The sequence below is a fragment of the Ambystoma mexicanum genome, chromosome 10, assembly GCF_040938575.1.
Source record: "Ambystoma mexicanum isolate Mex_15411 chromosome 10, UKY_AmexF1_1, whole genome shotgun sequence".
In the NCBI taxonomy this organism is placed as follows: Eukaryota; Metazoa; Chordata; class Amphibia; order Caudata; family Ambystomatidae; genus Ambystoma; species Ambystoma mexicanum.
In genome coordinates, this window is record NC_090932.1 from 1,454,963,827 (window position 1) to 1,454,975,852 (window position 12,026).

The 12,026-nt window shown below is 48.2% G+C and overlaps 1 protein-coding gene across 10 annotated transcripts in view; it reads left to right on the plus strand.

The window, feature by feature from the left end:
• ATXN2 (ataxin 2) overlaps window positions 1-12,026 on the plus strand; it is a 2,542,428-nt gene that overhangs the window by 204,030 nt on the left and 2,326,372 nt on the right. For all 10 annotated transcript variants that reach the window (XM_069619525.1, XM_069619517.1, XM_069619521.1 and 7 more), the window contains exon 5: window positions 10,769-10,919. In XM_069619525.1, the coding sequence (XP_069475626.1) occupies window positions 10,769-10,919 (151 nt within the window). The remainder of the gene's footprint in view (window positions 1-10,768; window positions 10,920-12,026) is intronic.

Sequence of the window (12,026 nt, forward strand, 5' to 3'; positions counted from 1 at the left end):
CTGTTCCCCTTCGTTCTTAACCCTTCCCTTACCCCTTTCCTTACCTCTTGGGAACGTTCGAACCGGTACTCACGTGTTCAGTCGGGTGGTCCGAGAGTCACTGTTCACGGTTCATCCACAATCTGGTCCGCACACCAACCAAGCCGTGGCCCACCTCGGCGAGCAGCGTTTACAGTTGGGTATTCGTTAACTGGGAACCCTTGACCCCTTCTCGTTATGCGCACAGGCTGGTCGGCCGCGGAGGCGATGGTTTTGCTGGGGGGCGTCCCCGATCTCGCCGCACTGCACGGGCCTCGAGGCACCTGTCCCAAATCACATTGCGGGGGTCACCAAAAATATAGGCGCCCTCCCAGTCTTTAGACGTTTAAAGGAATAAATGAAACACTCCCTAGATAGGGAATAACGCTAAGAGGACAGGTTGCTCTGAAGCATGCACTTAATAATTACTTTGCCATTCGTTAGAACAAATCATTATAAACCTATAAACGTCTTATGTTTTTACATCGTCAAAAAAAGTGACTTATGTAGAGCATCAAGTTAAAGGGCTTTGAACATCATGATAACCTTGATTGAAGCTACGGTCTGTACTCATAAAGAATCTAAGGCACGCTGGCATGTGTTAGTATTGGGAAGCAATATATTGTGATGGAGGTGTAATGTTAGTTGGGGGGGGGGGGGGGCGGGGATCTCAGAGGACGAGTGAGTTGTTGCATTAGTTCTTTGTTGCAATTACCTCCGGCTTCAGCGTGAGAATGGAGCCGCAGAGTTTTCCAGACAGTGAGAGAAAAGGGTGGGGGTCATGTGTGCTGCGTGCGCGGCGCTGCAAAGGGGTGAGAAGCCTTTTCATATCGCAGTGAGGCCTAGTTACCAAGATGGCGTCAAGGGGGCACAAAGATGGATGCCTTGTGTCCTGCGCGATGGTCCCATCTACGCTAATGCCACCCAGTGCTGACATTGCGTAAGGGCAACGGGGGCACCCCCCACCATTGGAGGCACATGGTCCAAGTTTGTACTAAGGAAAGGAGAGGACAGGGGGCCTACTGGCCCCTCCCTCCCACACACTATCCAGCAATGATGCCAGATGCATATTGTAGCTTTCCACTAACCAGTCAGGGGAGTCTAAATCAGTAGTCTGCATCATCAGATTACTCATGCTTCCCGCAAAATCAGCTGGTTTGGTGGTACGATAATTTCTCCCAAGAACCTTATGCGGTAGTTCATGTTTCTGACAGGAGGGTTTGGGAAGCTTTATCTGGCCAGTGAGAGAAATTATCCGACCACACACACAGTGTAGTAATTACATCAGTCAATATTATATTCTCACTGGCCAACCAATCTAATGTTTTACCCTTTATATGTGTGGGGGTCTGAGTTGTATACAGATATATTAGCATTATTCAATAAAAATGTTAATGCAAGCACTTTCTTATTTCTCAAGTCTCCCTTCCATAGGTTTAGGTCACCCAGGAGGATTATAACACTATTCATTTTCTGCATAGACGATAATAAATGTGTGATGTTTTCGTTGAACAAAGGCATTTCACCCGGGGGCCTATAGAGTAATACAAAGTTTATGCTATTATTATGATTAGGGGTGTTCTTGGTGTGTAATAGGTCACATCCTTCAGTCTCCCGTTGCCGCATACGTCCCCAGGGCTTCTTTACAGATAATGGCTACCCCTCCTTCCTGACCTTTCATTCGATTTTTCCCAAAGAAGACCTACCCAGGTGGAGTCACTTGCACTATAACCGGGCCATGTACATCTGTAAGCCAAGAGTCCATAATACAGATTATATCCACATTGCTATCTATAATATAGTAGTGAACATGAATAGTGTGGTTAGCTAAAGACCTTGTGTTAAGGAGGGCTAAGTTAATGATTCCTGCCATGCCATGACCGGACCTATACATATTTCAGCAGTCACTTGAGAAGGATTTTGTGACCAGGACACAGTATTGTCCTTGTTTAAAACATCCCTCTCAGGGGAGCGCACAGTCCATATTTAGAGCAATCAAGCAAGGATTAACTATCAGGCTTAGAACAGTGGGCAACTTTATATCTCTATATATCTCTATATATCTCTATATATCTCTATATATCTCAATATCTATATCGTAGTAATTAGAACCGTGGAAATGATTGCAGCTCAAAGGTATATCTGTCGCATACAACCCTACCTTTACAGCCACCTGTTTCGAGGGGATTGGGTCCTCCGACGTATTCCATATCTATGACATGTAATCACCACAGCTGTGCTGCTTCGGAAACTTTTGTCTGCGTCGATGCGCCGTCGTCGAGGGCCTCCTCCGACGTCATCCGATGTGATAAGTAGGACGCACGACGCCCGTAGCCTCAGTTCCGTTTTTTCCGCGAACGTGTTGCTTCATGATTCTCGGTTAACGCCTTGACTCTTTGGAGTTCTGTTCTTCTCGGTTCTTCGAACCTGTTCGTTTTGTGAAAATCCTTCGTGTGAAGATGTCTTCTACTTCGTCTTCGACCCCGCGTCCGGGTTTCAAGAAGTGCGGGAAGTGTGGGTCCAAGATGTCGGTGACGGACTCGCACGACGCCTGCCTCTGGTGCCTCGGGGAGGCCCACGACATGGATGACTGTAGCGACTGCCAGTCGCTCCCGTCCAAAGCCTTACGCGAACGTAAGAAGTTATCGGTAGGTCGGGTGTCCAAGCCCAGGAAGTCGAAGTCTGCGGGGCTTTCGACGGATGATTCGAGGGGTGACTCTCCGCGTCATCATCAGAAGTCTCATGGGTCTCCTTCTAGGAGTCGGTCTCGCCACTCCTCAGCCTCTTCGAGGCATTCTCGGAAGCGCCGACACCGGTCGTCTTCCAGGTCCTCTTCGGAGGACTCTGCCCGGCACGTTGCTTAACCCACCAGCCGTGCGACGCCGGAGGAATGGGCTTCCTTCGGGAAGAAAATGCTGGCGATTCTTGAGTCGCAGGGTATTAAGCCGTCCGCGCCCCCGAGTGGGGTCGGTCGTGAGAGGTCGAGAGACACTGCTCGCAAGAGTGGTCGGCACGAGTCACGGGAGAGGTCCCGTTCGGACAAGGAGACTCGTTCTCGCCGTACCCGTTCCAGGTCCCGGTCCTCAACGCGTTCGAGACCGCATGCACCTATGAGGTCTTCAAGGAAGACATTGACGTCTGAGGCGTCGACAGGCTTTCTCGAGACTCCGGCTCCGAGGAAGTCGTCGAAGCCATCGACGCTCGGGTCGTCGAGGGACACGCTCGGGGCTCCGGCTTCGAGGGCTGTGTCGACGCCGCCGATGCTGGAGGCGCTGCATCTGACGTCGACGCCGATTTCCTCGACGTCGATTCGCTCGACGCCATCAACGCCTTTCGTGTCGGAGGTACCCCGTGGCACTGGAGAAACCCCTAGGAAGGCTCTGGTTAAGAGCAAGCACTCTCGGGTGCCTTCTTTTCGCCACCTGGACTATATTTCAGAGGCGGATGAGGATTCTGATGGCCTGGTTCCTAGTCAGGTTCCAGGTGAAATTGCCTCAGGCCATAGTCAGTTTGACGATTTGAGACAGTCACTGCATGATGCCAGTGGACTGGACACCTCTCCGGAGGTGGAGTTTTGTAGGCCTGAGCCTGGCTCTCATGCCGATTCCTCGTACCGGCGCCTTATGGCTCGGGTTTCTGAGTACTTGGGATGGTCTGCTCCCCCAGGGGAGTTTGTGCAGGATGATCTGACGGACATCCTTGATGTTGGTCCCCCAACTGATCCGGTACTGCCGTTCCATATGGCTTTACAGAGAAGGGTGGCGGCGGCTTGGACTGCTCCGGAGAGTCTCCCGGCGGTGGGCAGATCCTTGTCGCGAAAATACCGTCCAGCCAGTAGCGACCCCTGCTACTTGACCAGGCACCCCACTCCGGAGAGTTTGGTGGTGCAGGCGGCCACGGCCCCGGCAAAGCAGGCGTCGTACCCTACCATCCCTCCTGATAGGGACGACAAACGTTTTGACGGCTGGGCGAAGAAAGTGTTTTCTTCTGGTGGTATGGCGCTTCAGGCGGCCAACTCCATTTGTGCCTTGTCTCGTTTCACACACACTCTGTGGAACTGTGTTGCATTAGCGGCTGAACATTTTCCGGAAGGGGACGAACGGGATGGTTTCCTTGCTATGGTAAGGATGCCATGTGAGTCCGTTCAGTCGGGTTTGGACTTAGCTGAATGCGTCAGTAGGTCCATGGCGGCAAGCACCATAATACGCAGGTTTGCCTGGTTGCGGAAGTCGGGGTTTGCTCCTGATGTGCAGTCCCGGCTCCTCAATATGCCCTTTGAGGGTGAACACCTTTTTGGCAGCAAGGCTGACGAGAGCCTTGAGAGGTTGCAGACCTCAAAAGCTGCAGCGAAGTCGTTGGGCGCTGCAGTTCGCCAACCTCCACCTTTTCGTCCTAGGGGACAGCAGTGGAGGGGTGGTTCCTTTCGCTATTACTCCTTTAGTAAAGCGAGAGGAGCTGGCAGTCAGAGGCCAACGCAGGGGTACCCAAGGTGGACGACAGGGTACCCGTGGTGCCAAGGCCGCTCGGGCAGTTGCCTCTTTGCCCTCAGGTAACGCCGCGGCCGCTCTCATTCAGTGATGAGGCCATGTCCCATGGTTCGCTGGTTGGGGGAAGGCTGGCGCAGCATCTTGTAGAGTGGCAAGCCATTACTTCAGATGTGTGGGTTCTGGAGATCATAACCCACGGCTACTGTCTTCCTTTTCGGCACAGGCCTCGCGGCAATCCACAGGGGAACCTCTCTTTGCAGAGTCCGGATCCGCTCCTTGCGCAGGAAATTCAAGCCCTGCTGGAGAAAGGCGCCATAGAACTGGTGCCTGTAGCGGAGAGGAACAAGGGATGGTATTCCCCTTATTTTTTGATTTCGAAGAAAGACAGGGGATTGAGACCCATCATGGACTTGCGCGGTTTGAACAAACTCCTCAGGAAGGACAAGTTCAAGATGGTTACTCTCTCTGAAGTCCTCCAGGCCCTTCAGCTTCAGGACTGGTTGGTGTCACTCGACCTCAAGGATGCTTACTTCCATGTGCCGATCCATCCCAAGCACAAGAAGTACCTGAGGTTCGCGGTTGGCGACTCGCACTTTCAGTTTCGGGTCCTGCCGTTCGGATTGACCTCCGCCCGAGGGTTTTCACCAAGCTCATGGTGGTGGTGGCAGCGCATCTCAGGCAAGGGGGATTCACGTCTACCCCTACCTGGACGATTGGTTGATCAGGGGGAGCTCTCCCGAGCAAGTCCTGGATCATCTGTCCTTCAGCTGCCACTCCCTTCACAGGCTGGGCTTCTCCGTCAATTTAAACAAGTCCGATTTAACGCCAACACAGCGGCTCCAGTACATCGGAGCAGTGCTCGACATTTCCCTGGGGCAGTGTTTTCCTCCCCAGGTGAGGGCTCTTCACATTCAGCAGATGGTGCACAAGTTTCAGCATGCCCAGACGCTCCCAGCGTTCGAGTTCTTGATGTTGCTCGGCCTCATGGCATCCTGCATTCTTCTGGTGCCAGAGGCTCGCCTGCGGATGAGATCTTTGCAGTGGGCGCTCAAGACGCAATGGTCGCAGTCCTCCGGCAGGATGTCGGACCCGGTTCAGGTGCCGCCCTCGGTCGCCCGGGACCTTCTGTGGTGGGCCGTCGAAGGCAACTTGATGAAGGGGGCTCCATTTTGGCTTCCCTGGCCGGAGGTGACGATCGTGACGGATGCATCCCTCACGGGTTGGGGAGCTCATGCCAACGGGCTGACAGTCAGCGGTCGTTGGTCTCCGTCGGAGTCCAGACTCCATATCAATCTGTTGGAGCTGAGGGCCGTCAGGCTAGCCCTGAAGGCTTTTCTGCTGACTGTGCGAGGAAAGAGTGTCCTGATCCTGACGGACAACACAGTGCCCATGCACTACCTCAACAAAAAGGGGGGGGCAGGGTCACTTCCTCTATGCAGGGAGGCAATGCAGCTCGAGTTCTGGGCCATCCAGCAGGAAGTTTCGATCTTGGCAGTTCATCTGGCCGGAGACGAAAACGTGACGGTGGACGCTCTGAGCAGGCAGAGCACGATCTCTCACGAGTGGGAGTTGGCTCAGGAGATTCTCCTGGAGATCTTCGCCCTTTAGGGGACCCCTCAAGTGGATCTCTTCGCCTCCAGTGTCAACCGGAAGTGCGAAAGGTTTTGCTCGCGGGAATTTCCTCCAAAAGGAACCTTAGGAGACGCGTTCGTGGTGGAGTGGTCATTCCCGCTGCTGTACGCGTTTCCTCCAGTCCCCGTCATCCCGCAAATGCTGCGGAGGTTACGGAAGTTCGGTTCCCGGATGATCCTCATTGCTCCGGCGTGGACTCGGAGGACGTGGTACCCGGACCTTCTCGACTTGTCCATCTGCCCTCCGCGTCGTCTTCCCTACCGAGACGATCTGCTCTCACGGGAGGGGGGTCAGGTTCTCCATCCAGAGGTCAGATCCCTCAACCTTCACGCTTGGCTTCTGAAAGGTTGAGGTATAGGGATTGGGACCTCCCTGAAGACGTGATGGAGGTGTTGCTTTCGGCCCGAAGGCCAGCAACAAAGTCTCTGTACCGTTGGCGTAAGTTCTGCGACTGGTGCAGAGTTCAGAATGTGGATCCTTTTGCATGTGACATCCCCATGGTTCTGTCCTTTTTACTTTCTTTGGCCCACAGGGGCTTGCAAGTGGGTACCATTAAAGGTTACCTGGCGGCGCTGTCCATCTTTAAGCGCTCATCTGAAGAGTGTTCTTACTTTAAAATCCCTTTAATTTCACAGTTTCTGAAAGGGCTCACTGTGTTCCCTCCGTCACTTTTCCTGGTGCCCGGTTGGGATTTAAACCTTGTTCTTAAGTTTCTTATGGGTGCTCCGTTTGAGCCTTTACATTCTTGCCCTTTGAGGCTGTTAACTCTGAAAACTGTGTTTTTAGTTGCGGTTACTTCCGCTCGCAGAGTGAGTGAGTTACAGGCACTTTCAGTTAAGCCACCCTTCACTGTATTTCACAAGGACAGGGTTGTCCTTAGAGTTCGTCCTTTTCTTCCGAAGGTAGTGACGGAATTTCATTTGGCCCAGAAGGTTGTTCTTCCGGCATTCTATCCTCCTCTGCATCCTGGTAAGGAAGAGGAGAGGCTCCATAGGCTTGATTCTAGGAGAGCTTTAAGCTTTTATGTTTCACGCATGTCCCGGGTCAGAGTGGACGATCAACTCTTTATTGGTTATGCTGGAAAGCGTTTGGGGCAAGCTGTGACGAAACAGACTTTGTCTCGCTGGATTATTTTGGCCATCTCGGAGTGCTACCGCTTGGCGGGTAAGGACCCACCGGCTGGCTTGTGGGCCCATTCTACCAGGGGTATGGCTGCGTCTACTGCCCTGCAGAGGGGTGTTCCTATTCACAACATCTGTGATGCAGCCACCTGGGCTTCAGTACATACATTTGTACGTCACTATTCCCTCGATTCCATCCGAGCACAGGATCTGGCCTTTGGCAAGGCGGTCCTTTGCTCTGCTATTTGATTGGCTATTCTAAATTTTGATTCTAAATTCTTTCCCTCCTCCTTGCTCTGGTACTGCTTTGGGAGTCTGTCATAGATATGGAATACGTCGGAGGATCCAATCCCCTCGAAGAACAAGTTACTTTCTTACCTGGTAACGTTCTTTCGATGGGATGGTCCGACGACGTATTCCATATCGCTCCCGCCCTGCCTTCCCCGCTGCAGAATTTCTTTTGCGATTGCAGCTTACGTTCCGCAAGGCTTTGTGTCTGACTGGCAGTTGACTAGTGTCACACGTTCTGGGGGAAAAAACTACAACTGAGGCTACGGGCGTCGTGCGTCCTACTTATCACATCGGATGACGTCGGACATCGGAGGAGGCCCTCGACGACGGCTCATCGACGCAGGACGCAGACGCCGAAACAAGTTTCCGAAGCAGCACAGCTGTGGTGATTACATGTCGTAGATATGGAATACGTTGTCGGACCATCCCATCGAAAGAACGTTACCAGGTAAGAAAGTAACTTGTTCTTCTTAAGCATTCCCTTCCTTGACTGCTGCACCAGCCGCATTGAAACCAGAACGTGCCACTGACCACGAGAGACGAAATGTCTCCCCACGTGGACCAGCATAGACCAGCTGGTCTCTGACGCGCGCGCCTGGAACTAAATATGTAGGGCACAGAACTGCAAAGACTACTGGGAGATGTAGTTTCAACACGGTGCTCCCGACCAAAACAGCAGCAACGCGAGGTAAAGAGGCCTTGTTGCTTGCTGAAAATCACTGGGTGGTAAGAGACAATAAATAAGTAGCTAAAAATGAAGTCTCTGCAAATTATTTAAAAAATGCTGAGATATACAATTTAAAAAGGCTAGTAACATGCAAATAGAATATGCAATATATGTAAGCATCTCAAATGATTTAACTGATCGAGGCAACAGCATACCCTATCCTAGGAACGAGTATCTGGCAGCAACAAGTTAACAGAATGCAATTTAAAAATTGTTGACGTCCCCTTTCGATCTTTGAAAGAAAGATTCAATACTCCACGATTTCCACTATATGTGGGACTGTATGCACAGCATGTGAAACTAAGCAGATAAAATCATCAGAAATGTTATCACAGTGAGTAATGCATGTCATACTAAGGTGTGGATAAAAAGGGGCTTCGTTTGTTAAAATTCTGACAAACCCGGAATGTTCACTGTTGCGTCTTTTAGCTGATGCACTTAAACAGGATGGCCAAGTGGCTCAAGAATCTGTTTAAGTAAATGAGGAATATTTTAGAGAAATGGATTGTGGGGCCTGACTGGCATAAGTATTTATATGCCCTGAAGAAAGAATTTATTGTAAAAGCAAAAAAATATAATTGGATATCTAGCCACCAGCATGTCACCAGATGAAAAATATACAAAAGGTTTGTTAGGCTGGAACCATACGTTTTTAACCTCACAGAAGCAACTTGTACAGTTTCCCTCTCCTAAACATAGAAAAACGTTCCTATTGTTGAGGATAAATAAACTCCCCACACTGACGGTGTGTGGACCTTGGAAGAGAATTAACAAAGAATTGAGAATTTGTAGATTATGCAAAAGTGAAACAATCTTGGAAACTAATGGACTTGTATTAACATATGGTCATGCTCTTACACAGGGGTACCCCTTATAGTTTGGGGAAATTTGTACATAAACTAGACAATGTTGTCAGCAAGGATGTTTGGCATTGGCGTCTTGCTGGAACTAGCATCTCACTGACCCTGGCAATAGTTAATCTGTGGTATAGAATTGAGAAGTTTATGAAAGATAGTGAGGAAATTAAGAACTTGCTCTTCAATAATTTTTCCATATTGAATTGAGTAACATGCATACACAGCAGAGGTCCTATACTTAATGTTGACTTTTTGCTAATTGTGAAATGTATGCGATTCTTATACATGTCCAGTGATGGCTTTTCATTTTATCGAGTAGATATTAATTGAAGGTCCAAATTTAGATTTTATGATAGCTTAGATTGCTGTGGGAGGATATTGTTTAGAGTGCACTGTCATTTTTATGAATTGGAATTTCATTAAATGTTTGTTTTACGGTTGGATGTATTATATTATGCAATTGCTGAATACAGTACTTGTTGCCACTTAGAAATAGTTCATGTGATATGGTATAACATGTAAAAGTTTTGTATAAACTAAAACAACGCAAACTAAATAAATGATGTGCTCACTCCACCATATCGAAGGCAGCATCTGTAGCTTTCCATAGTTATGTGCCCATCACTTATGATCTATAGGCTATTAAATGGGAAACCCCCAGACAAAAATAATAAGTGGAACAGCCAAGGAATCGGACGTACATAACAGAAGGGGAGTTGTAATTGCAATTCCAATTACAACTCCCCTTATGTTATGTACGTCTGATTCTTTGGCTGTTCCACTTATTATTCTTTTGTCTGGGAGATACTTCATGAGGTTTGCTTGTGGGAGGCGCTCGTACTGGAGACTATCAAATTGTGGTGTTGCGTTATACAGCATCTGTAGAGCAGTTGTCGGCCTGGCTTGCTTTCGAAGCAGGGTTCACAATATTGTTGTCAATGTGCGGTAAGTTGCAGACTAAGAGTACTTTTTTTTTTTTTTTGGATTCAGTCATTTTTAAACCAACGTTCAGTGTTTTTATCAATTCTACTTTACAATCCGATGTACGTAGTAGTTGGGGAGGATATTATTACAATGTTTGATACTTAAAAAGATTAGACACACCATGTAAATTGTATTTATTAATAAAACATGTTTTAAATACTTTTGATTGTGTTCCTCTTTTTAGGATCTCCCTCTTATCTTGCTCTGCCTGTAAACTACTGAGCTAATGCATGCTGGAGTTGTGCCTCTGAGAGGCAGGAAGGGCCAGTTAGGGGTACAGTAGATTTGTTTTAGAATTACCTGAATGTCGATGATTTTTCTTTTCTTTTTTTAGCTATTTCAGTGCAATGTTCAGCTCCTGAGCAGCTACTGTAACCCTGCAAAATCTAACATTTGTGTTTCTGGAGTTACAACAGTTCTTTTGTCATGTGTATGTACTTGATCACAGAGCAATCCAGTGACCCTTTTCTTACTCAAAATGGCTTACTGTTTGCCTTGCAACCAGCTTAATGATCAACTGTTTTCTATAAAATCGAAGGTGTTAAGTTGAAGATATTGATTTGACTCCTGCACACCTATATTTTAAAGCATGTATAGTGAGTGTGTAGTATAAATAAGAACACATTTTAATCATGATCATTTTCATCCTAGTGCGATTTGGTACTTGATGCTGCTCATAAAAAGATGACCGAATCCAGCATGGGTCCGAAACGAGAAGACATTGTAGAGAGTATTTTGTTCAAGTCTACGGATTTTGTTGTGGTACACTTTAAAGATATGGATGTCAATTATGCAAAAAGAGGTATGCTGGATTTCTATTTAGAAACATTTAATTGTTGCAGTATTTCTGGTTATGGCATGGTGAACCCAATGTTCATGTTTCTTTGCGGGCAATGGTGGTTATGTATATGAAGCAATTCTTGGGGTCACTGGTCTGTTACATTTTTCCTTTAACGGGTTAATTTAACAACCCCTCTGTTGCTGTGCCTTACTGGTGGTAATGGCGTAGTGGCCAATTTAAAGACCCTGAGCAAGCAAAAAGAGTTTTTTGTAGAGTTCCTTACCAGTAAAGGCCCCCAGCAGATGGATTATAGTTCTTAATACTACAGCACATCATCTGGAGCACTGATGCAGCACTTTAGGTTTTTGTTTTTACTTGAGAAATGTGTGCGCAGGCCATGTCTCATGTTATAAGAAAACATGTCTTCTATGGAAATTCAGTTATCCAATATATATATATTTCGAAGGCTTGTGGAATCTGCTTAGATCGCATGCTGTGCATAGGTCGACATCTAGTGGAAGCTGCAGAGTATTAGTAGTTTGAAATTCGAAAAGGGACAGCAACAGGGTGTGCCAGTAATACTATCCCTAGTGTGACATCCACTGTACCCATGGTCCTTCACCAGTTGAGGTCCCTCATTGTTTTTTTTTCTGCCATCATAGACGGATGCTATTTCGCAGAGTTCTCTTTTGGCTTATCGCCATTGACTTTTACAAGTTTAAGAGTTTGTTTTCTTACTATCCTTTATAAAATATCTCGCTGACTTTGAGATATTCAGACAGCGGTGAAGAAAACGACCATCGTCAGCAGATTCGTTCGGCCTTGGAAGGCCGTTTCAGGTTTCGGCCTTCACACTAGGGAGAGAGGGGGGTTGGACATTTAAGAATGTATTTGCCCCTTTTTATTCACTACACTCGCCTAGCTGCCGTGTCATTCCGTTATGGATTAGAACCCTTTCAAATTGTGCCACAAGTGCAATAAAGTTTCCGTGGGTCGACAAACACCTAGTGTGCAACCTTTGTCTCCCGCGGGACCACATCGAAGGAACCTGTTGAGCTTGTAGACTCTTCAAACCCAAGACATTGAAGGACCGCTTAACTAACGCTGGGCCCACCACGCCATGCAGGT